This window comes from Hoplias malabaricus, chromosome 13, assembly GCF_029633855.1.
Source record: "Hoplias malabaricus isolate fHopMal1 chromosome 13, fHopMal1.hap1, whole genome shotgun sequence".
In the NCBI taxonomy this organism is placed as follows: domain Eukaryota; kingdom Metazoa; phylum Chordata; class Actinopteri; order Characiformes; family Erythrinidae; genus Hoplias; species Hoplias malabaricus.
This window is the reverse complement of record NC_089812.1, coordinates 33,044,699-33,064,519: the sequence shown is the minus strand read 5'-3', so window position 1 is coordinate 33,064,519 and position 19,821 is coordinate 33,044,699. Positions and strand designations below refer to the sequence as shown.

The 19,821-nt window shown below is 42.4% G+C and overlaps 2 protein-coding genes across 6 annotated transcripts in view; one reads left to right on the top strand and one right to left on the bottom strand.

The window, feature by feature from the left end:
• The window catches only part of baiap2a (BAR/IMD domain containing adaptor protein 2a), a 95,563-nt gene extending 93,526 nt beyond the window's left edge, over window positions 1-2,037 (top strand). For all 3 annotated transcript variants that reach the window (XM_066642402.1, XM_066642399.1, XM_066642400.1), the window contains one exon: window positions 327-2,037. In XM_066642402.1, the coding sequence (XP_066498499.1) occupies window positions 327-393 (67 nt within the window). In that variant the 3' untranslated portion in view covers window positions 394-2,037. The remainder of the gene's footprint in view (window positions 1-326) is intronic.
• Window positions 2,038-4,151: 2,114 nt separating this feature from the next.
• Window positions 4,152-19,821, bottom strand: part of aatka (apoptosis-associated tyrosine kinase a) — a 52,543-nt gene continuing 36,873 nt past the window's right edge. The window contains exons 3-14 of one of the 3 annotated variants that reach the window (XM_066642393.1): window positions 17,852-17,993; window positions 13,211-13,290; window positions 12,802-12,920; window positions 12,599-12,686; window positions 12,198-12,331; window positions 11,811-11,895; window positions 11,563-11,684; window positions 11,295-11,444; window positions 6,400-9,724; window positions 6,172-6,313; window positions 5,868-6,056; window positions 4,152-5,353 (exon numbers count right to left, since the gene is read on the bottom strand). In XM_066642393.1, the coding sequence (XP_066498490.1) occupies window positions 5,325-5,353; window positions 5,868-6,056; window positions 6,172-6,313; window positions 6,400-9,724; window positions 11,295-11,444; window positions 11,563-11,684; window positions 11,811-11,895; window positions 12,198-12,331; window positions 12,599-12,686; window positions 12,802-12,920; window positions 13,211-13,290; window positions 17,852-17,993 (4,605 nt within the window). In that variant the 3' untranslated portion in view covers window positions 4,152-5,324. Of the gene's footprint in view, window positions 5,354-5,867; window positions 6,057-6,171; window positions 6,314-6,399; window positions 9,725-11,294; window positions 11,445-11,562; window positions 11,685-11,810; window positions 11,896-12,197; window positions 12,332-12,598; window positions 12,687-12,801; window positions 12,921-13,210; window positions 13,291-13,793; window positions 14,207-17,851; window positions 17,994-19,821 lie in introns of those variants that run through there. The other 2 variants (XM_066642394.1, XM_066642395.1) reach the window with 2 other exon arrangements.

Genomic DNA, 19,821 nt, shown 5'->3' with positions numbered 1-19,821 from the left:
TCTTGCATGCCTTCTTAATGCTAACAGTGGACACTAGCACTTTGATGCCGTCTTTGTTCCATGTGCATGCTTGCCTAATAAACACCCTCCATAGAAACCTCTCCAAGTACTTTTCGTTCATAAGTATATGTCAAATGAACCACTGTATGCCTTTCAGCAGTAGTCTTTCTATTCACCAAAATTCTTTTGACTTGTTCTAATGCATAGATTCCTTTAGATCCTCTGTGATTTATGATACTTGAAGAATTGCTTGCTAAGTCAATGGCAAACTGTAGAGCCCTGTTTTGCACATAGTGACAACTTTTGTTGACCCCCTCTTCTTCCAGTGACCGCTCCTTGGAGGTCTACCTCAGATCAAACATGATGGATGACCACACTCCGCTCTTCTACTAGAGTAGCCTCCATGTGGCTTGCTCTCTGCTGCCCTCTTCTGTTCTGTGTGTGTTGGTACAAACAAAATGCACAAGAAACCACAGTGCAAACGAGTCTGGGCAAATGGGGGATACAAGCCCAGGAACACTCTAAGGAACAAGCTGATTAATTGTATTTCCATATTAGCTCCATAAATGTTGATGTTTTGTGACAAATCTTGGTGAATAAATATGATACTCACAAATGCCAACTTCACTCAGAGCCTCTGACCAGAGGTGCTAGCTGTATCTGTGGGGAGACTTTTATAGGACAGTGCTTTTAAAATATTTTTTTAATGTAAAAAGAATTAAATAAATAATAAAATAATAAATAAAAAAAATCTAGAATCATAACCTTCAGAGGATGGTTTATCTTTCTTGTCAAAGCTTAAGAATTAGCAAATTAGCTTGAGCTAACATGCTAACATGGTTAACAATGGAAGTTAGTAGGCACCAGTTAGCATCATAATTGACAGGGGGCTGTCTGTTTTCATTTGATTTTCAGGCACATTTAAGCATTTCTGACCAAACAGTTGCTGTCTTAATGTTTTTTTTTATTATTATTATTATTTTTGCTTCATCCATTATTTAATTTTGCCAGTGGGTAGTGAGCTTGGATTTGTATAATATCACTGTTACTGAGACAAATTTTCCCATGCCTCTGCACCACCAGTCTTTTTCGTAGGAAGTAAATATAGGAGATAGCAGTGGCTAGAGTCAGAGCTGTAGCACCGCAGGCACTCTGTGGCAAATGTTTAGCCATGCTGTCTTATCTAAAGCTTCACTTTAAAGCTATAGCTGGCAAAGCTTGTATAAAATATGCCCCACTGGCAATGAGCAACAAGGGTTTGTGCCTTTTACTGCTATTGACTCTGCTCTAGTGTTTCTTTTATCAGTGCTTTTGAGGAAAATTCACCGGATCATATGCAAAAGGGAAAAATACTTAGATTCTGTAGTGTTACTGTTTCATTTAGTCAATTATAGGTTGTCAAATCAAAATGTTTCGGTACTTTCAAAATTGTCTCAATTTAAATTTTTGTATATATATTTTTTTCTGGTGAAAGAGGGTTAAAAATACAGAGTAAGATTTATGGAGATAAATGCACACACATACATGCTTAAAATGTTTAGTGTAAATAGTTTTATTTTTCCCTCTAATCAGAATATATGACAAATACATGTCAACATAAATCCAAAAGGGCAAAGCCTTATGTTTATTTGATAAATGTCCTATAGGCTCAGCAGTGGTTCCTTACACTAGACACTATGTAAGACTTGAACTCGTGCTTTTGAGCTGCACCTAAAACGTTTAATAACATCAGTGTTGGTTGTTGGTTATGATTGTTTTGCAGTAGTTTTATATGTGTGTTGTTTCTTTGTTTCTGTATCGTAGAAAGGACATATCTTGGCTGTCAACTCTGTCAGCTGCTTATAAAGATCTTTTAGAAATGTACAAAAAAAAACTTCAGTTGACTCAACTGTATTTCAAAATGCTGTCAACACTTGGGTTTGCTTAGTTTTCTGTATGACACATGACCCGATAGAGCTTAGATACAGATGTAGTTTTTGAATATTTTCACTTTGCTGCTTCCAGATTAAATCCTACAAAGTATTCATTCATTCATTCATTCATTCAGTCATGTACTTGTAGTGTGTCCTGGCCTCATTTGAATGTATACAGCTAGACAGACAAAGTCGTTGAGATTCATTGAAGGTGTGTATGATTTTCTGGACTGGATTGGGAGAATGTGCGCACGTATAGAATTCGGAAATAGGCCTACATTGGTGTAACTGTTTTGAATTTCTTTGTTCTCTTCAATCTTATTTATGTTACTGCATTTTACAAATACACCTTGTCTTTTGTGAAATAAAATGAATGAAAGCAAGTGTGCATTCACTGACTTATGGGAGATGTTAGTCCTTCACAAGGGCACAACTTGTGAAGTGATCATCTGAAAAAAGTGCCATGTAAACAAACTAATCCAATCCAAACAAACTCTATTCGAATGCCTCATTGGGGGAATGCATGAGCTGTGTAAAAGTGAAAGAAATGCAATTTGAAATTGTTAATATTTTTGATTAATCTTAGTTAATCATGTTTTCTCTCATGTAGCCACTGCCTACTTTTACTAAGATGGTGCTCTGAAGGTTAATACGGGTTTCCTCTGAACTGCTGTTTCCATGATGTTACCCAGAGAGAGCAAATAAAAAGTATGCAAGTGAAATAGCTGCACCATTAGAGAGATCTATATTAAAATACATTTACTTTTTTGTATTTATACTGATAACCGAATCAAAAATGTATTAATGATACAACGTGAATACAAATTATTTTTAAGCACATAACTGTCTCATAAAATTTAATATAGAAAAAAATCTGAGACATAAGGACAAACTATAGGTTTGGTTTATTATTATTTTTTTCATTTGGAATACTACAGTTGGCATGGATGGGGATAAATGGAGCAACAGCCATGATGTTACTACAGGAGCAGGAAGGAATGCAAACACCAGCCACACCACGCTGCAACAGGATGATTCACTAGGCTCCTGATCGTTTGATATCACTTTGGCAACTATAAACAGCCATCGACCTGTCCTCTATAAAGCACTGATATGTTTTGCACTGTAAAAATAGCATGAAATGTGGCAAGATTTCACAGATTATAAAATGCCCGAGAGACGGAGAGGAACAGCATAGTGATGATGTGTGTTTGAAAATATTGGCACAGTAATGACTAAGGATGCAGGCCAGTGGTGTCAGGGTGAGCATGATCTGTGCAACTGTAGTAAGACCAAGTAGCATACCTTATACTTTTATACAGTTTTCAGTGTGAAACATAGTACAGAGAACATCATCTAATGTCAGGTCACTAGCACAGAAAACTGACTGGACAATGTGTGGAGACGGGAGTGAAGTCCACTTACAATCACTTATATCAACTGAACGTTTGATTTGTTCCACTCTTGATTTTCTCCTTCACTGATATGCTCTGCTGACTTCCTCTAAATGCAAAGATGTAAAGATCCAGCTTTTTCATCCATCGTGAGGTACAATTTAAAGCATGGGGCAAATTCTCAACAGCTGCCATTGTTCAGGCTGGGCCTCTTTATTTTAAAGGACAATGCTGACATGCTTTGCAAATAATCATAAGCTGATTATTTGCCATAAAACAAGGCATCACACTAGATTTAAAATGGCACATCTCTTCTTTCACAGCTTTCACAGTTAAATATATATATATACACCACACTGAGTGTAATAGATTGTGGCTGTCATTAACAGTAATTTACATTCCCAGAATGAGAAATAAAATTATTATAATAGATATAAACAACTTGAAACAAGACAGTATGCCATAAATTAAGGACAGATCATGTTAAAATGTATAAATAAATAACTAAAATAATCAGGAAGGAAATGGAGATTTGACACAATAACAGTAATCCCCCCCCCAAACACACACACAAAAAAAATCATCAAGATTTGTTTCTGCACGTCATAAAAAGGCACCACGGCAGTAGAAGCATCATTATGTGATCATAAAAACCTATGTCAAATATTTAGGCTAAATTTCTAAGACCATAAGGAGTTTAGATGATGTTTCTTTCCATCTGCTAGCGTCAAGCATCCTGTAAGAAACAACATTATTTGCAAAATTGTAGCATTGTCCTTTAAAACTAGCATCTTAGACAGGTAGGTAAAATTCAGAAAAGTAACATGTGGTCTAATATTTATTCCCTTTTTTTTTGTTGTTGTTAAGGCGATGAAACGGAAGCAGATTTGATATTTTGAAAGCAGAATCATGAAGACCCAATAACTGCCTATTTACAGCTCACTCTCAAATGTGCAACACTAGTTTGGGAAATAGACACTAAAGACACTATATGGATATGCACACTTATGTACTAATAGCACCCCTTGAAATGCTTGATCCCTTCCTCAGCATGAAGATGAAGTTTCACTTTAATTTAAAGGCTGGCATCAGTGAGAGAACTACACTGTGATCTTTAACTGGACTCACACAGACACAAACACGAATCCTGACATTTCGTTTGATCCTTGTGGAAACTGATTTGCACGTGACCTCTAGGTTTCAACAAAACAAAAGTGCATTAACTTAGTTTTTGCCTCATCTCCAAAGTGTATAGCAGCACAAAGAGGAAAAGGGGGCAATTGTTCCATAGTGCGGAGATATGTTCAACACAAACATCTTCTGTGAAGTGATATCAGCTTTGATTTCACATGTACCTAATTACATCCCTCATACAATCGACCTGAGCTACAACATTTTCACTTTTTCACACCAGTCAGAAGTGATTGCCTTTAGAGAAAACTATGCAAATGGTCTTTAATGCTGGGGCTCTACGGTAGGACCTGGATTGCACATCCTCAGCAGTACACAGCTCTTTGTTGGGAAGTCACAACATTCCTTTTTCACTAAGCATGATAACTTCCACTTTGGCGGCTGGAAGATCGACAAATGAGTTATAAGATGGGGCACTGCAAGCCAATGAGCAGTGCAGCGATGGAACCAATACCTCTGATGACTGCTACAGTTTATAAAAAAAATGGTTTGTTGCAGTATGTGTGTGAATTCTGAACGTTGCAAATAAGTTATATATTATTTTTGTAATACATAAAGTTCTTCAGATACATATAGATTTGTTTACCTGTTCTTTTAACTGTTGTCCTTATCAGACTATGTCACACTACTGCCATCTCTCTAGGGACAAAAGGAAGGAAGGAAGGCTAACGTCATTCCACTACAGTATGAGGCACTGTGTCTGAAAAGGTGTCGGATTCAGAGGACCCTCGTCCAGGACATTTAATAAAACAAACAGAATCTACAGCCTGTTCAGGCCAACAGGATTCTGGAGGTGTTGTCCATCAATGTGGCAGAGCTGGGTTTTTCATTCCCGATCTCCATCCGCACTGCTTCCTGTGGAGAGTAAATGGTGGAGGTTGGTGTACAAATAGATGGCTCAACAGAAAAATAGTGTTAGTGTTTGTGTAGCATATTAAAAATGAACACTACATAGAATGGTCTCTCATCTGACACAAATATGACATTATATTTGGCGGCATGGTGGCGCAGCAGGTAGTGTTGCAGTCTCACTGCTCCAGGGACCTGGAGGTTGTGGATTCAACTCCGGGTGACTGTCTGTGGTGTGTTTTCCCCATGTCCACGTGGGTTTCCTCCCACAGTCCAAAAAGACATGCTGGTAGGTGGACTGGATACTCAAAAGTATCCATAGGTGTGAGTGAATGTGAGAGTGTGTGTCGCCCTGTTAAGGACTGGTGCCCCCTCCAGGGTGTGTTCCTGCCTTGTGCCCAGTCATTTCCAGGTAGGCTCAGGGCCCACCACGACCCTGAACTCAATAAGCGGTTACAGACAATGAATGAATGTATGACATTATATTTGACACAGCTGTTTAATTTAGAATGGTACTGACCTCCCGTGGCATCTATGTCTGAGTCAGACACCTGTGTAATGGAGAAGCGGGAAACGCTAAAGCGGGAAAACTGAGGTGCTGGTTTCTCCTCAGGAGACTTGACTGGGGAGTTGGGGGGTGTGCTGGTACCATCAGAAGCAGGTTCTATTGTAGGACTGGGAAAATCTTCCTCCAGTTCAAAGGCCCCAACTGTTAAGAAAGATAACTAATTGTAATTAATATTATAGTTTTTCCATCTCTTACACAGAACAGCAAGTAAATTGCATTTGAATGACCATTTACATAATGTTAATGGAACACTAACCTTCTTCCAAGGCATTCTCATCTGAGGAGTGTTCTGAGTCATTAATCCTATGTGGTCGAGGCTGCTCATCTACTGCAGCCTGGTCATTAAGTTCTGTCCCTGGTGGAAATGTATATTCCCCCAGTTCCCCTGTAGGGCTCTCCTAAGAAAAGACATGTCTATAGGTCAGTTTACTACATCCCAGATTAATCTTGGTGAAATTTACCTTTAAAAAAACAAAAAACTGACCTGATCAAAAAGGAACACTGTGACGTCATCAAAGAAGGAGACCGCTTTTTTCTTGCGCTCCAACTCATCACAAAAGGACTGAGTGAGAAGTGAGGGCATTTTGAGTAGGCTCCGAAGATGGTGAGCACTACTCCTCTCACTCACCACCACAGGCACAGTAGTGAACTCCTCCTCACTTTCCTCACTCTGTTCTTGCACATTGTAGCTCCGCAGCTCTTCGTCAGACTCGTCACTGTCATCAGTGTCTTCCTCATCGGCTTCCTCACTGTTTCCTAGGGGTGCTGGTATGTCCAGATCCTCTGGTAAGGCAGGTAGAATGTTGTCCAAAGAATTATCCTGCTTGACCCGCAGAAGTGCTTGATCTACACTCTCCTCTTTCATATCCTCCTCTATTTTGTTCACTCCTTCCCTCTCATCATCCTTTCCTTCAATTTGACACTCAGTATCATCATCATCATCATCCAGGTTTTCACAGCTGTCAATCTCTCTGCTGAAGTCCACTATAGTGGAGTCTGAACCCAGGGACTCTGCAGATGAGAAGTCTCTGGTGGCACCATCAGCTTGGTCCTCCATCGTTGTGGCTTCCTGTGTTGTGGACGAGCCTTCGGAGGCTGTGTTGGAGCAGCACTCAGAAGCTGGATCTTCTCCAGAGTGCTCCGATTCGAGCCCAAGGCCGTCATCTGGAGCAGACTCCTTGGTCAAACATCCTCCCATCTCTGGAGGAAAGGGGGACAGCATGGTTATCCCTGGAGCTGTCGCAGGACATGAACCGAGCTCAGACTCCATGTTTTTCCTCTCAAGACCCAACTGTTTGGCACTGAGCACAGCATCATCTGTACTGTTTGTCAGCCTTGCAAACTGATACCCCTCCTCCCTCTGGTTCACTGGGAATTCTCCCTCTCTCCCAGCCTTCCTGAGAGTGATGTCTTTTACAGGTTTGTGTCCAAACACCTCATCCTCCACTTGGATGTCGAAGAAGGTGCTTCCTCCTTCACAGGGACTCCTGTCATTCTCAGTGTCGTAGTCAGAGAAATAAGCCGAGTCTCTGTATTGGTTCCTCTCACCAAGGCTCCTCAACTCCAGATTGCAATTACTACTGACTACGTCACTGACGTCATCTTCAAGGTCCATCTGAAGAAGCATTTCACACTCAGATTCCATACTAGTACTGAGGACAGGCTTCCCCTCCAGGTCCCTCATGACAAACTCGGGAGACTCGTTGTTCTCTGTGTCATAGCCACTGTCCAGCGATTTGGGTTGGAGGGACATGTTGTAAGCATCGGGTATGAAGGCCTCACATGGACTGCTGCTGGATGCAAGGTCGATAATGTCCTCAGTGTCATGATTTCGTATCTCTCTGTGCAAAGATCTTTGTACCAAATCATCATCGCCCACTTCTGTGTAGTCCACAGGAGATTCGGGAAAGACACTAGAGGTTATGTCTGTCATGTCATCATCACTGCAGTCATCAATGTCCACCAGGCTAATGCTGGAGCAGCTGGGCTCCACCCAGCTGTCCCCTGTCTGACTGCACTCTAAGACACATTCAGACAGAGCCTTAGGGCATGGAATCTTCTTCCCACTGAGTGCTGCAGGACCCTCTGATCGCAATTTTATGTCTTGTGCAGGGCTTGTGCTTCTGTCAGTGAGCAATTCCTCTTGAGTCACTGCCGTCTCAGCTGGAAGAGAAACTGGATTCTTACTGGTGTAGGCCCCTATTGGGAGGTATATCCTATTCTCTTTGACATGCAAATGAGGAGCCATTTTCTGGGCAGGATTAATAACTTGGTGTTTTTCTGGGGCTGAATGAAATGATTCTGCTTCTTTCCTTTCCTCAGAACACAACCGTATGTATGATCCACATTCTGAATCGGCATATGGAATGTTAACAGAGGACAGATTGCTACCTGTGGCATCCATGTATGGGTTTGTTCTGTAAGTATTGAAGGGATTACTTTTGGAATCACCCCGTTCTTCTTTTGTCCGTGGCCTTGAGTTCTGTACACGTGAGGAAGGTGTGGCTTGGTGTAAATCGAGATAGGCATCGTTATAACCCCTGGATTGTCTGCCATCAAAATTTAGGCTATTGTTATTTGCAGAGTGGTTTGAGGTCCAGTTAGTTGCTTCACTTTCTGTAAACATATTGTTATCGTCTTCTGGGTCACCAGCACCCATAAGAAGACCATCGCCAGCTTCTATATCTATGCTCATATAGTGAGGCTTGGGCATATTCTTGTGCAAGTTGCCCATCATATCATAATAGGTCTCATTTGCTGTACTTTTTTCAGCAATCCTCTGGCTCGCCTCGAGGTAGGGGTCACAGTGTCCCAGACTGGGGCTGCTCAGTGAGACTGATACACCACGTGGGCCATCTTGTACAACTGTGTAGCGGTGGCTCCCAGACCCTAGATGCGAATCAGATGGTTGGCCCCTTTTCAAGTGAGCTTCCAGTTCTGCTGAGATTGACTCTTCACAGTGGAATCTTTCCCTGTCATTGGGAGAGAAGTATTGATTTGATTGATCTACAGACTCCAGAGGGCTTAGATCTTCCCTCTGGAGGGGCATCAAAGTGAGGGCAATAGTTGGGCTACCATCTGAATCACAGGCACTGCTTTTAGAGTCTTTTGCTGCTGACCAGTATGTGTTTCTTTGAGCCTCTGTGGGATTTTCTGTGTTGTTTGGGGAGAAGCAACTATTGCTGGCTTCGACTCCTGGACTAAAGTCAAGAGTGCTCTCCTCCAGATTTATATTGCACTCTACAGGTTCCTCAATGCGGATGTAGTACTCACTACTCACGGACGGACTGTGTGCGCTGAGTACCGGGACCACCCCAGGGTGATCTGACTCGTAGTAGGAAGGGGAAACTCCTAGAGTGAGACTTTCCCTTTTGCAGCTTCCTGCTGTACTGTTGAGAGGATAGTAGATATCCTGGTAATGTGGATTACTCCGGCCCAGAGGCCCACTGGCAGATGAGGAGCAGTAGGGCTGTTCAGCTCGAGCCTGCTCCCACTTGTATTCAAAGTTGAGCCCATGACTAGTCTCAGTAACTGTCAGAATGTCATCACCATTCTCTGACTGGAAGCTATCAGCTGTGAAGTGCTCTAGTAGTGGGAAGGAGGACGTAGATGAAGCTACCTCAGATGTTGCAGGGGTTCTATGGGCGCTGCCAGTACCAAGGCTGGGTCTGAGGGAGTTCCAGCGCTTCTCAAAGTCCTCCTCTGCCTCACTGGTACCCTTAGCACACAGGTAGCTCAGCAGTAGGTGTACCTCCTCTGCCATAGGCCTCTGCTCTGGCTGCAGCCAGCAGAACTGCATTACTTCATACCTGCTCATACACAAACAAGACAGCATTATTGTAAAAATAAAATAATAACAATAATAATAATAAAGATTTGAAATTAAAAGTTACAAACACATTTGCAACTAAAAAATATTTGACATGCAAGAATGTTCAACACTGTTAACCTTTATCCGTAAAAGAGGGAAACCACAACAAATCATCAAAGAAGAAGGTGCCATACTTTGAAGAAGTCAGCATATTAATGTTTAGAAATAAAACTATAAATGTGTGCTACTGGTTTGTATTGTTTATCTTGCACAAAGTGATTGCACTTTATGGATTATATGGCACCTTGCATTGTGTTGTTGGGAAATCAGTCATTATTTCCATCAATTGTGTGAACTAATAGTCAACACTAAACATTTAAAGTCATTAAAATATGCTGCTTTTCCACTGCGTGGGGCCTACTCTATACAACTCGGCTCTACTCTGCTTTTATGCTTCTCTATTCTTAGTTTGGAACCTGGTGCCTTGAACTGGGTACTTTTTTTGTATTAGTACCTGCTCACTCATGATTAGACGTGAGCCGAGTAGGGACCTATCTGTGACGTGTAAAGTTTGCACAGCACTGATTGGCCAGAGAGACTTGAGTCAGTCTGAACTCATATGCAGTGAAGCTGTGTTCAGTCCCAAAAATCAAAAACAACACACAAGTACACAACGAGTAAACAATGCTTAACATTACTGCCACCGTTGTTGTGGTTTTCACAGCCTGCAGTTACTGTTGGAGACTGTGTTTTGCAATGTCACTGGCTACATTTTCGGGACTGGGGAAACTATTTTAGTGGGAAATGAACCAGGCGCTTGGGACCAAACAGTGAGCAGAGCTGTGTAGAGTCAACTAGTGTAGGTACGATGCAGAGGAAAAATACCAAGGGTTTGAGTTGTTGCTAATGAGTGTTTGACGTCACGCATGTGCCTCAGCAAACAATAAAGAATCTCCAGGTACTGGATTACATTAATGGAGGAATCAACTGCACACGGTCAGACATCTAGAGTTTAGTTTCATGTGTACACCATGTGTTTAACCTGTCTCAGTCAGACATAGTAAGTAAAGAGGTCAGATGTTCATCTGGTGATTTATTGGTACGAGGAAAGCGTGGATGGAAAGGGGCCTTGCCCTGAGTGTGTATCGTCTATCCATTGGAGAAGTGTGTGGTATGTCAGCATGCAGGATTGTTTTTGATTAAATGGACAAGGAAGGATTGTGTATGGGACAATAATTAATGACCACAAATTTCCAGAAAAGGCTATGATTGATGGGCCAGCGGGAGAGGAAAATTAATGACAGACCATGCTGGAGCTGAGCAATATTGATTTGTTAACCATGCCAGAGAGAAAATGGAATGACCACTTGGGGGAACATATCATAGAAAATACATTAACTTCTTTGGTTGGATTAATTTCAGGAATAATTAATGAGTAGCCAGTGGTAAAAGGCATCGACTGGTTTACATTTGGTGAAGGGAGAGTAATGACTGGGCAGTGTGTAGAAAGGCAGGTTGCTGGTGATGGTGGTGATGGTGATTATGACTCAGGGGTTGCAGTGACTCACCAGCGGTCAGACAGTGGCACTTTCAGCAAAGGCTTTGGCAGTTTCAGCTGCTGTTCCTTCACAGCATAAGTCAACACCTGCCTGTCAGAATAGTGTCTGTATGGCTGGTTCCCTAGTTCAAACAGCTCCCAGATTGTCACACCCAGCGACCTAAAAAATCACAATACACTCCATTCGATGAGGTCTTGAGAGTGTCTTGAGAGTGAGTACCAAGAACAGGTTATATTCAAAAGCATACTCTTGATCACATATCCAAGAACCTTCTTACCAGACGTTGCTGGCCTTGGTCTGATCCACAACTAGCAAGTTTCCGTGGACTTCGTCAATGAGCTCTGGGGCAATCCATCGTAGAGGCACCCAAATCTGATCTGCCGTCACGAAATAGTCATCCTAACAAAGACAAAGGCAACAAGACCAAGGAGCCAACTGAATAAGTTATAACATGGTGAAAACAGATGTGGCACATTAACGGGATCAACATGGCAACCTAGAGATCCAAACCAATCCATTACTCACCCTGTACCTGCTGTGGGACAAGCCATAGTCTCCAATCTTCACTGTCATCTCTGAAGTGAGTAGACAGTTTCTAAGAGCGAGGTCACTGAGGACACATGAAGGGAAATGTAAACATGGGAATAGGAGAATTAGTCTAATCATAGACAGGGTATTGTAGTGTACTAGAAAAATAATCTTCACACCTGTACCTGGATGCTTTATATGCTGTTCGCTTTTTCCGATGATTGAGGGGTTCGCCCCCGGCAACAAAATCACTGATGCTGGAGTCTGTGAGAGGCACTCAGGCAGCACCAGGATATTGTTGTAGGGAGAGACCAGAACGCAGAGGCTGATATCCACAGGCCTGACTGGGACAAGAAGAACGAAAGAAAATCTCTGTCTTCTCACCTGTGAATGTAATTATGTTTGTGGAGATACAGAAGGCCAGAGGCAATTTCACAAGCCATTCGCTGGAGAATCAAAGGGTCGGGGGTGGCAGAGTCTGACGCTCTGCAGCTGCGGAGGTACCCCTTAACGTCACCCTGAAAAAGGCCAAAAGGAAGTAGAGATCAACAACAATGCACTAAGATTTAACCTAAAATATATTTACCCTTTCCTATTATCTGTAGGGTCAGCAGCTTGTACAGACTGGCATTATATTGACCAGCAGAGGGCGTATGCATCCCCTCAAAATATGCAGGGAATGCAGAACCAACAGTGCTTATTTATTTAGATTACCTTGTAACCTCAGTCCTAGTGGAATAAGGCATACGTTTGTGGGGTGGGGGTTGAAAGAGATAGAGACATACCAGGGGGCAGTATTCCATAATCAGCAGATAGGGTGTGACCTCCGTGCACTGGGCCAGGCACTGCAGGAGGGCCGAATGATGGAGAGTACTGCAGGATTCACACAACAGTATGCTTTAATTATTTGAACAGAAATGTGTATTTGATTCTTTAAGAGATTGTTGAGCAAACGTTCACATGACAACGAATAATCATAAGCTCAAACCGGTAAGGTTGGGCCTCCTCCAGGAACTGCATCTGGTCCTGTACGCTGGCGCTTGATTTCAGCTCCTTCACAACCACCTGAGTGGTGTTGAGTCCAGCATTCACTTCTCCCAGCAAAACCTGAATAACAAAAACACAATCTCACACCCTCAGACAAGACACAATGGTCACCCATGAGCCATGCTGTGGTCTGGCTGGCAAAGATTTACACAGCGTGCATATGGTGTGGAATTCACGGTACTAATTCGCTCAAGCAGTTCACACATTGCACTCTCAGGTGCAGCCTGCAGTGGCACAGTGGCTTCTAAGAGCTCACTGGCAAACTACACACACCTCACCCAGCCTTTGGCTTCATGCCATTTCGCTTGAAGTCTTTCATTCTAATGTGCTGTTTATTTTAGGGGCCTCACCTTTCCAAACCATTCATGGCCAATTTCCTTCAGGTAAAGCAGACTGTGGCGCCCAAGGTCTGTTGACTTCAGCAGGTGGACTGAAACAGAGGAGTAAAAAACCCAAGAGAATAAGAATTGAGAGAATGCAGTCGCATGAAAAGTAAATGTGACTTGTTTAACGATGAACAACGCAGCACACAGTCCACAATCAGTGGTCTGAAAGAGACCAAGCTCCCAGGAAACCCAGCAGTAGTCCTGGAAATCAGAGACAACTCCAATTGCATCTCAAAAAGACATGCGATCTCTGAAATGTAATTTCAGATTTTTATCAGGACGAAAATGCTTCCCCAAATGAAAGGAGCAGACTTTAAGGTTCTAAAAGAAAGCTTTCAGTAGATTGTTCTACCAATACTTACTATTGCTTTTGGGGAATGCCCTGCACAGTTAAAACTATACTCTGCTTCTACGTACCTGATCCAGACTAAGGGATTAATAAAATGTTGATGACCTGGATCAGGGATGCTGAAGCTGGGAATTAGGAGGAGGAACACTGTACTAACATGACAGCACACAGTCCTTTACTAGGAAAGTGGAGATTCACCATCACAGGCGCTGACTAATCTTGGCTGGTCTTCACATTTCAGTCGCCGGATGATGCTGACGAAGATGAAAGAAAGTGAAGCAATACTTGCAAAACCACGTACTCTTTAAGGCATACAGAATAGGCAGTGCTGGCGTCTTCCAAGCCTCCCTTCCTCTGCCCACTCCCTATGGGCTTAACCCCCTGAGCCCTCAAGCAGCTGAGAAAGCAATCCTCCGCGTCCTCCTTCCCAGCAGCCAAAGGCATCCTGCTGTTCCCAAACATTCCCACCAGTTCAATGGGCTTGGGCTCTGGAAACCGACTCATCTCGGCGTGATGTTCTCAGATTAGGACCCCGCAGCAGAAAGGTCTTCGTTTAAGGAGCTCGACCGTAGTCCGGACTCTTGCTTAAAGTCTGTTCTCTCGACCTGTCGTGTGTCAGAGTGCTTCTGCCGTCCGGGAGCCACCAGCAATGACATAAGAAGCATATAATGGCTGTCTTCACTGTGACATCGTTGTCTCTATACCACCCAATGGAGCTGAGGGGGCTGGGACAAACAGAGAGCCTTCTGTCAAACAGATGAACCCCTCCCAGTGCACACACTGCCTATGTGTCTCTTCCACGGTCCCCTGTTACAGTCCCCTCCCTGTATTATTCCTATTAAACTGGTCCTCTCCTCCTCCTCGCTGTTCCAGAGGTCACACATTCCAGGCGCTCACGCTCCTCTCCGGCACTAAATCACTGCCTTTGTGTAGAATGTGGCAGAGCCTGGTACCCCCAGTACTGGCTGGGACACAAGGCCTATTCTCTGCTTCTCACAGCCTGGATTGTCATGGCGATAACAGCCTGCCCCCATCCATCCACCACCCTCCACACTCTTTACCCAATCATACACACAACTGTCCCTCTCTTTTTCCGTGTACTCTATGTTTCAACTGGCTTCTTTATATCATTCCTGTGGAATTTGGGAGCCATACATTCCCACCCCACTTCTGCCATTCTCAGTGCAGGCCTTCACCAGCTCTGGGCACTGTTCGAAACATTAGAGAGAAGCAGAACGACACTCCAGACAGAGACAGCCTTCCAACACACAAACACTTTTCTATCTGTGAATTGTGCGGACATTACATAGACTTCCACTCATTTTGCGAAGACTTGCTTTTAACCAATAAGTACTACTGGCTTAACCCTCTAACTACTCTAACCCTAACCTTAACCCAGCCTTAAAACATTTCAAGTCAACTTACAATGTAATCACGTATATTATGGGGAATAGATGGCAATCCCCACAAGGAAGACAAGTTCCTAGAATGTGAGTGAGTACACACTGGTCCCCAAAATGTGATGTATTTCTGGTATACACACACATGCACACACACACACATGATTAGACAGGGCTCAGGAGAGGATTTTAACTTAATCTAGCAACAAAGCATTTTAGAATGTGTAAATGTGCTAGTGTCATCAGTCACTGATGCAGCCGTAAATCTGAGCATTGTGAGCTCCACACAGTTATGGCATTGTTTGAGTCTAGAATATGAATAAGCGTCCTGAGAATGCAAATGATAAACACTGTGCACACACAGACACTCTTTGAGAATCTGTCTTTACAGGCAGTACATTAGGAACAGTGTGGAATAATTAACAGTGTATGGCCAAGGCTGTGCTCAGATGTGGAACACAGATATTGGGTTTTATTCTCTTTCAACCCTCCAGCTTTTGCTGATGTAAGAGCCTGCCACCGCATAGAATGAGCACAAGGGAGAGGAAGAGAGGCCAAAGCAGTTGGGATGTTTTTGCCCTTGCACACAACCATTCATTTCCTGTTCTTTTTCAACATCACGTCATTAACACAAAGTGTAGGCTGCTGCGGGAGGATGAGGAGGTGGTAGGAGGAAGAATAAGAGAATAAGGGATCCGGCCCACACCATGACCAAACCCTTCTCAGTCTAACGGGAGACGTGGCCCAACCTCTCCCCCTTCTCACCCCGCAACACCTGGACCAATCACATGGCAGTAACCATGGACAACCAGAGGAAAGGAGCCCATTGGCTGCTTTGCTGATGATTCCTCATCCAATCTCATGCCTGCACTTCTATTCGGGTTCAACCCCCTGCTCCCTCCAAGGCTCCACACAGACAGTGCACATGAGTCATAGAGTGAGCATCTTACTCACACACTGCTTCACACACACACAGCTCCTACTCAGAGACAGTCAATGATTGAATCTGCTTATCTTTTAATTCAAAAACCTCAAAAGGTTTTCACTGTAAATTAAAGCAGGGCACATCCAGCCAATCACCGTTTCTGTCAAAGGAGGCGTCTATTATTTAAAGACTTGCCAACGCAGCTAACAAACGCCCTGTGGAATCAGTGCAAACATTCTGGCTCAATAATCTGGACCCCAAGACAACCAGAATAAGGGACTCTGCTTTCCCACTCTTCTTTTCACATGGCTGCCTCATGCCACGGTGCAGTGCAGCAGGCCAGCCTCACTACGTTATGCAACAAACAGATGTGCATCCAGATCCCAGAGGCAGCCTATTCTCTGCTCCAATGGTCACTGTGACAGCGCAAACAACGCCACTGCTCTTTTTCCATACACAGTGCCAGCATACCAGGACAGAGGTCCTGTTCTTCAGTGGCCAATTAAGACACAGGGTGCCAGCAGCCAGGCTACACAACACCAGCTTAATGTGCCACAGCTAAAATCTGACTCTCTATTGTTCTAGAGGTAGCTGAAACATGCAGCATCACAATGGCCGTGTCAGTTAAGCTTCACACACATACAGCACTATACTGTAGCGGAGGGTGTGTATAGTAGGCGTGGGCAATATGAAGACAGATTACTGTTATCGTCATAAATTATGTCATGACAAGTTTTCTTGGGCACAACACAAACTGTCACTGCAATTGTATGCTTCAAAAAAACAGACATGTGAAGCGCCTGTTAAAAAAAAAAAAAACAAGCAGCTGTGGTAGTGTCCAATTAAAATTGCTTAGTAAAAAGAACCTTATCACATGACCGCCAAGAACCACCTGCTACTGCAGAGAAAGGAATTTGACTAACACAAAAGGACCAATCATAAGTCAGCTATTTTGCATGACGTGTAGAATGAGGCAGATAGCCAATTAGAACACAACTGGCCGAATCTTGACAGTGAGGCCAATTTAACGCACTAAAGGCATGAGACTTTCCGCCAACTCTCCGTTGGGCTCTGTGTCTGCAGCTAAGACTAGCACCATATTAACAAAACTACCTTTATTAAACTTTTCAGCAAATTTAAAAACATTTTTCCTTGCAAAATTGCAAAGATCTTGGGATTTCACAATCTACTGAACAAAATACAAGAAGACTCAGACAACAGTGATCACAGACTGATGAACAGCTTAAAGATGTTTTCAGAATGTCGAATTCTTCTTTTGTTTATAATTACCAGATACAAGTTGGTCAATAAAGCATTAGAAAGGTTTGTTTGTGCTTCTGACAGTTTAAACGTTTTAAGAGTGTTACCAAATCACAGACCGTTTTAAATGCATTTTGCAAAAAACCCAAACTTTCCAGAGACCATGGTTGTATGCTAATATACAGTTTGACACAATGATAAAATCACTGAACGCCAATAATATAAATCAGAATAAAACACCATTTGATGCTGCCAAAAAAAAAGCCAGTGTAAACAGCTCACAAGATAATGAGCCAGTGCATCTGTACAGGGGGTCCTCGGGTTACGATGTTTCATGGTTACGACACATCTCCCATTTAGTGTATAAAGCCTTGTTTCGACTTAAGTGGTTTTGCGTCGTAAACGTCGTAACGTGAACTTCGTGTTTGGTGTGTGCGGCGGAAGAATACACGGTTACGCGGCTCGGGACCGAGGAGGATAGGTGTTAGGATAGGATAAGCGCTTACACTATGTTATTTACGTACAGTATGTACGTATGTTCCGACCTACACCGAAAATCGGTTTACGACGCTACGTAAGAACGGATCAACGTCGTAAGTCGAGGACCCCCTGTATTTATACCCTATAGAAGATGCATGAAACTCTCAGATTGATAGAGACCCTGTACTTACTTGATCTACCTGGCTGTTTGGCCACAGGCAGTGATACCTCAGTGAGTGGCAAGATGTAAACATCAGGTCCATCCTGGGAGCCAGGGGATGCCAGCGTGGACAGGTCAGCTTGGTACTCCTCGCCCTCAGTGTTTTCAAACTCCTGCACAGAAAAAAAAAAAAAAAAAAACACTGTGTTTGACATGTGAAGTGTTAAACTGAGATCCTAGAGAGTCACTGTGCTTTTTCCCCTCTATTAATCATTGTGAACCCTCAATGACTTTTAGGCCTCAGACACATCCTAAGTAAATAAACAAAACAAATAAATAATAAACAAATAAATGTCTTTAATTTAAAACACATTTTAAACTCAATTTTACTGGAAATAAACGCATGGACTTTGGTTATATGTGAGGTTGAATATTAAACTCCATTGTGCTGTGGCCCTCCAGAACTAGAGGCTAACATCCTAGATCTACACCTAGACTTGTACAAACACACATTAACTCCAAGATCTGCCTGTGCAGTTCAGCAGAAATCAGACAGTTGTTTGCCTTTCGATATTATGTAAGTTTAAACAAACTCAACTTCAATAAAAGTTGGGACATTTTGTAAAATGCAAAAAAAACATCTGTTGTTCAGTGGAAACAATGGACATTTTTATTTGTTTGTGGTTTGTTCAATAAAATTTCAAAAGAAAGAACACATCACATATAATTTTTTTAATTGCATTGCACAAAATGTCCCAGCGTTTCTGGAAACGTGTTTTGTATTTTCTTCGTTTCAGTAGCAGATTATAACGTGGTGCTACAATCCAGAGGATAGTGTTTGCACTGCTATTCTCTGTGGAAAGGAACAGACTGCCTGGGTCAAGGTGAAATAATTCTTCTTGATTTTCAGTCAGTAGGTGGTACATACACCTTTCTTTAGACCACACTCTTCTCTGACTCGCTGGGAAGGTGAGTCATTCTTATATTTTATTTCTCACGGTTCTCCAAAATAAGATCTTTGCCAGTTTCTTTGAGTCCCAGCTATGAAGAGGTGTGCCTAATACTAGTCATTTTTATCATGCGTGTATGTTCCCTTTTCTATTTTTCTTAATGTAATTTACTGTAATTTATTATTATTATTATTATTATTATTATTATCGTTACACTTATATAGCGCCTTTCTAGACACCCAAGGACGCTTTTACAATCTACACTGCTCAGAACGCTTAATTCACACACACTGGATTTTCACACACACATTTATGGATCTGCAGATGTATTTCTTCGGTCTGGAATTCAAATTGTATCCTAAATATTTCCCTTAAAGCAGCACTTGGTATTTTTGCTCCTTGGCGCCCCCTATGGTTGCAGAGTGTAATTGACTTTTAGAGGACTATCCCAAAATCAAGGATGAATGTGGGTGTGTAGTTTCCTACTGTCTTCTAAAAGCTACATAGTGCAGTTTCTGCAGTGCTGAGCCCAGAGTAGCAATGACAGAGACTCTATTCTCCTATTACAAGTCAGTGAGGCATCATGAATAGAAGTAGGCTGCAATTGTTCTGTAGAACAACTTTGTTCTTAATACCCAAACATTTTTCTTCAGAGCTGCATCAACAGCACTACTTTTCCCATAAATATTTGCAGGCTCATTTAGAACCACCGGAGAGCACGAGCTAATTTACTGAACAACTTTATACAGTTTATGTGCATCTCAATATTTCTTCTGTCTAATGGACACTATGTAGACATTCGGGCAGTGGATTCCAATTGCTGTATTGTTTATTTATCACAGACGTTTTTCTTGTTTTCCTTTTGCACAAGTAATGAATTTAAATAAAGCTGATATTTGTCTTTGGTAAATTTCATTTGGACACTGGCAAACTCCAGAAATCATACTGGTAAAATCTCTAACGTACTGTCATTTGCTGTGAGACTACAGTTCAGAGCATGAATACATAAACAGACTTCAGTCACTCTGCTACTGAACCCTGTGTTTAGTGT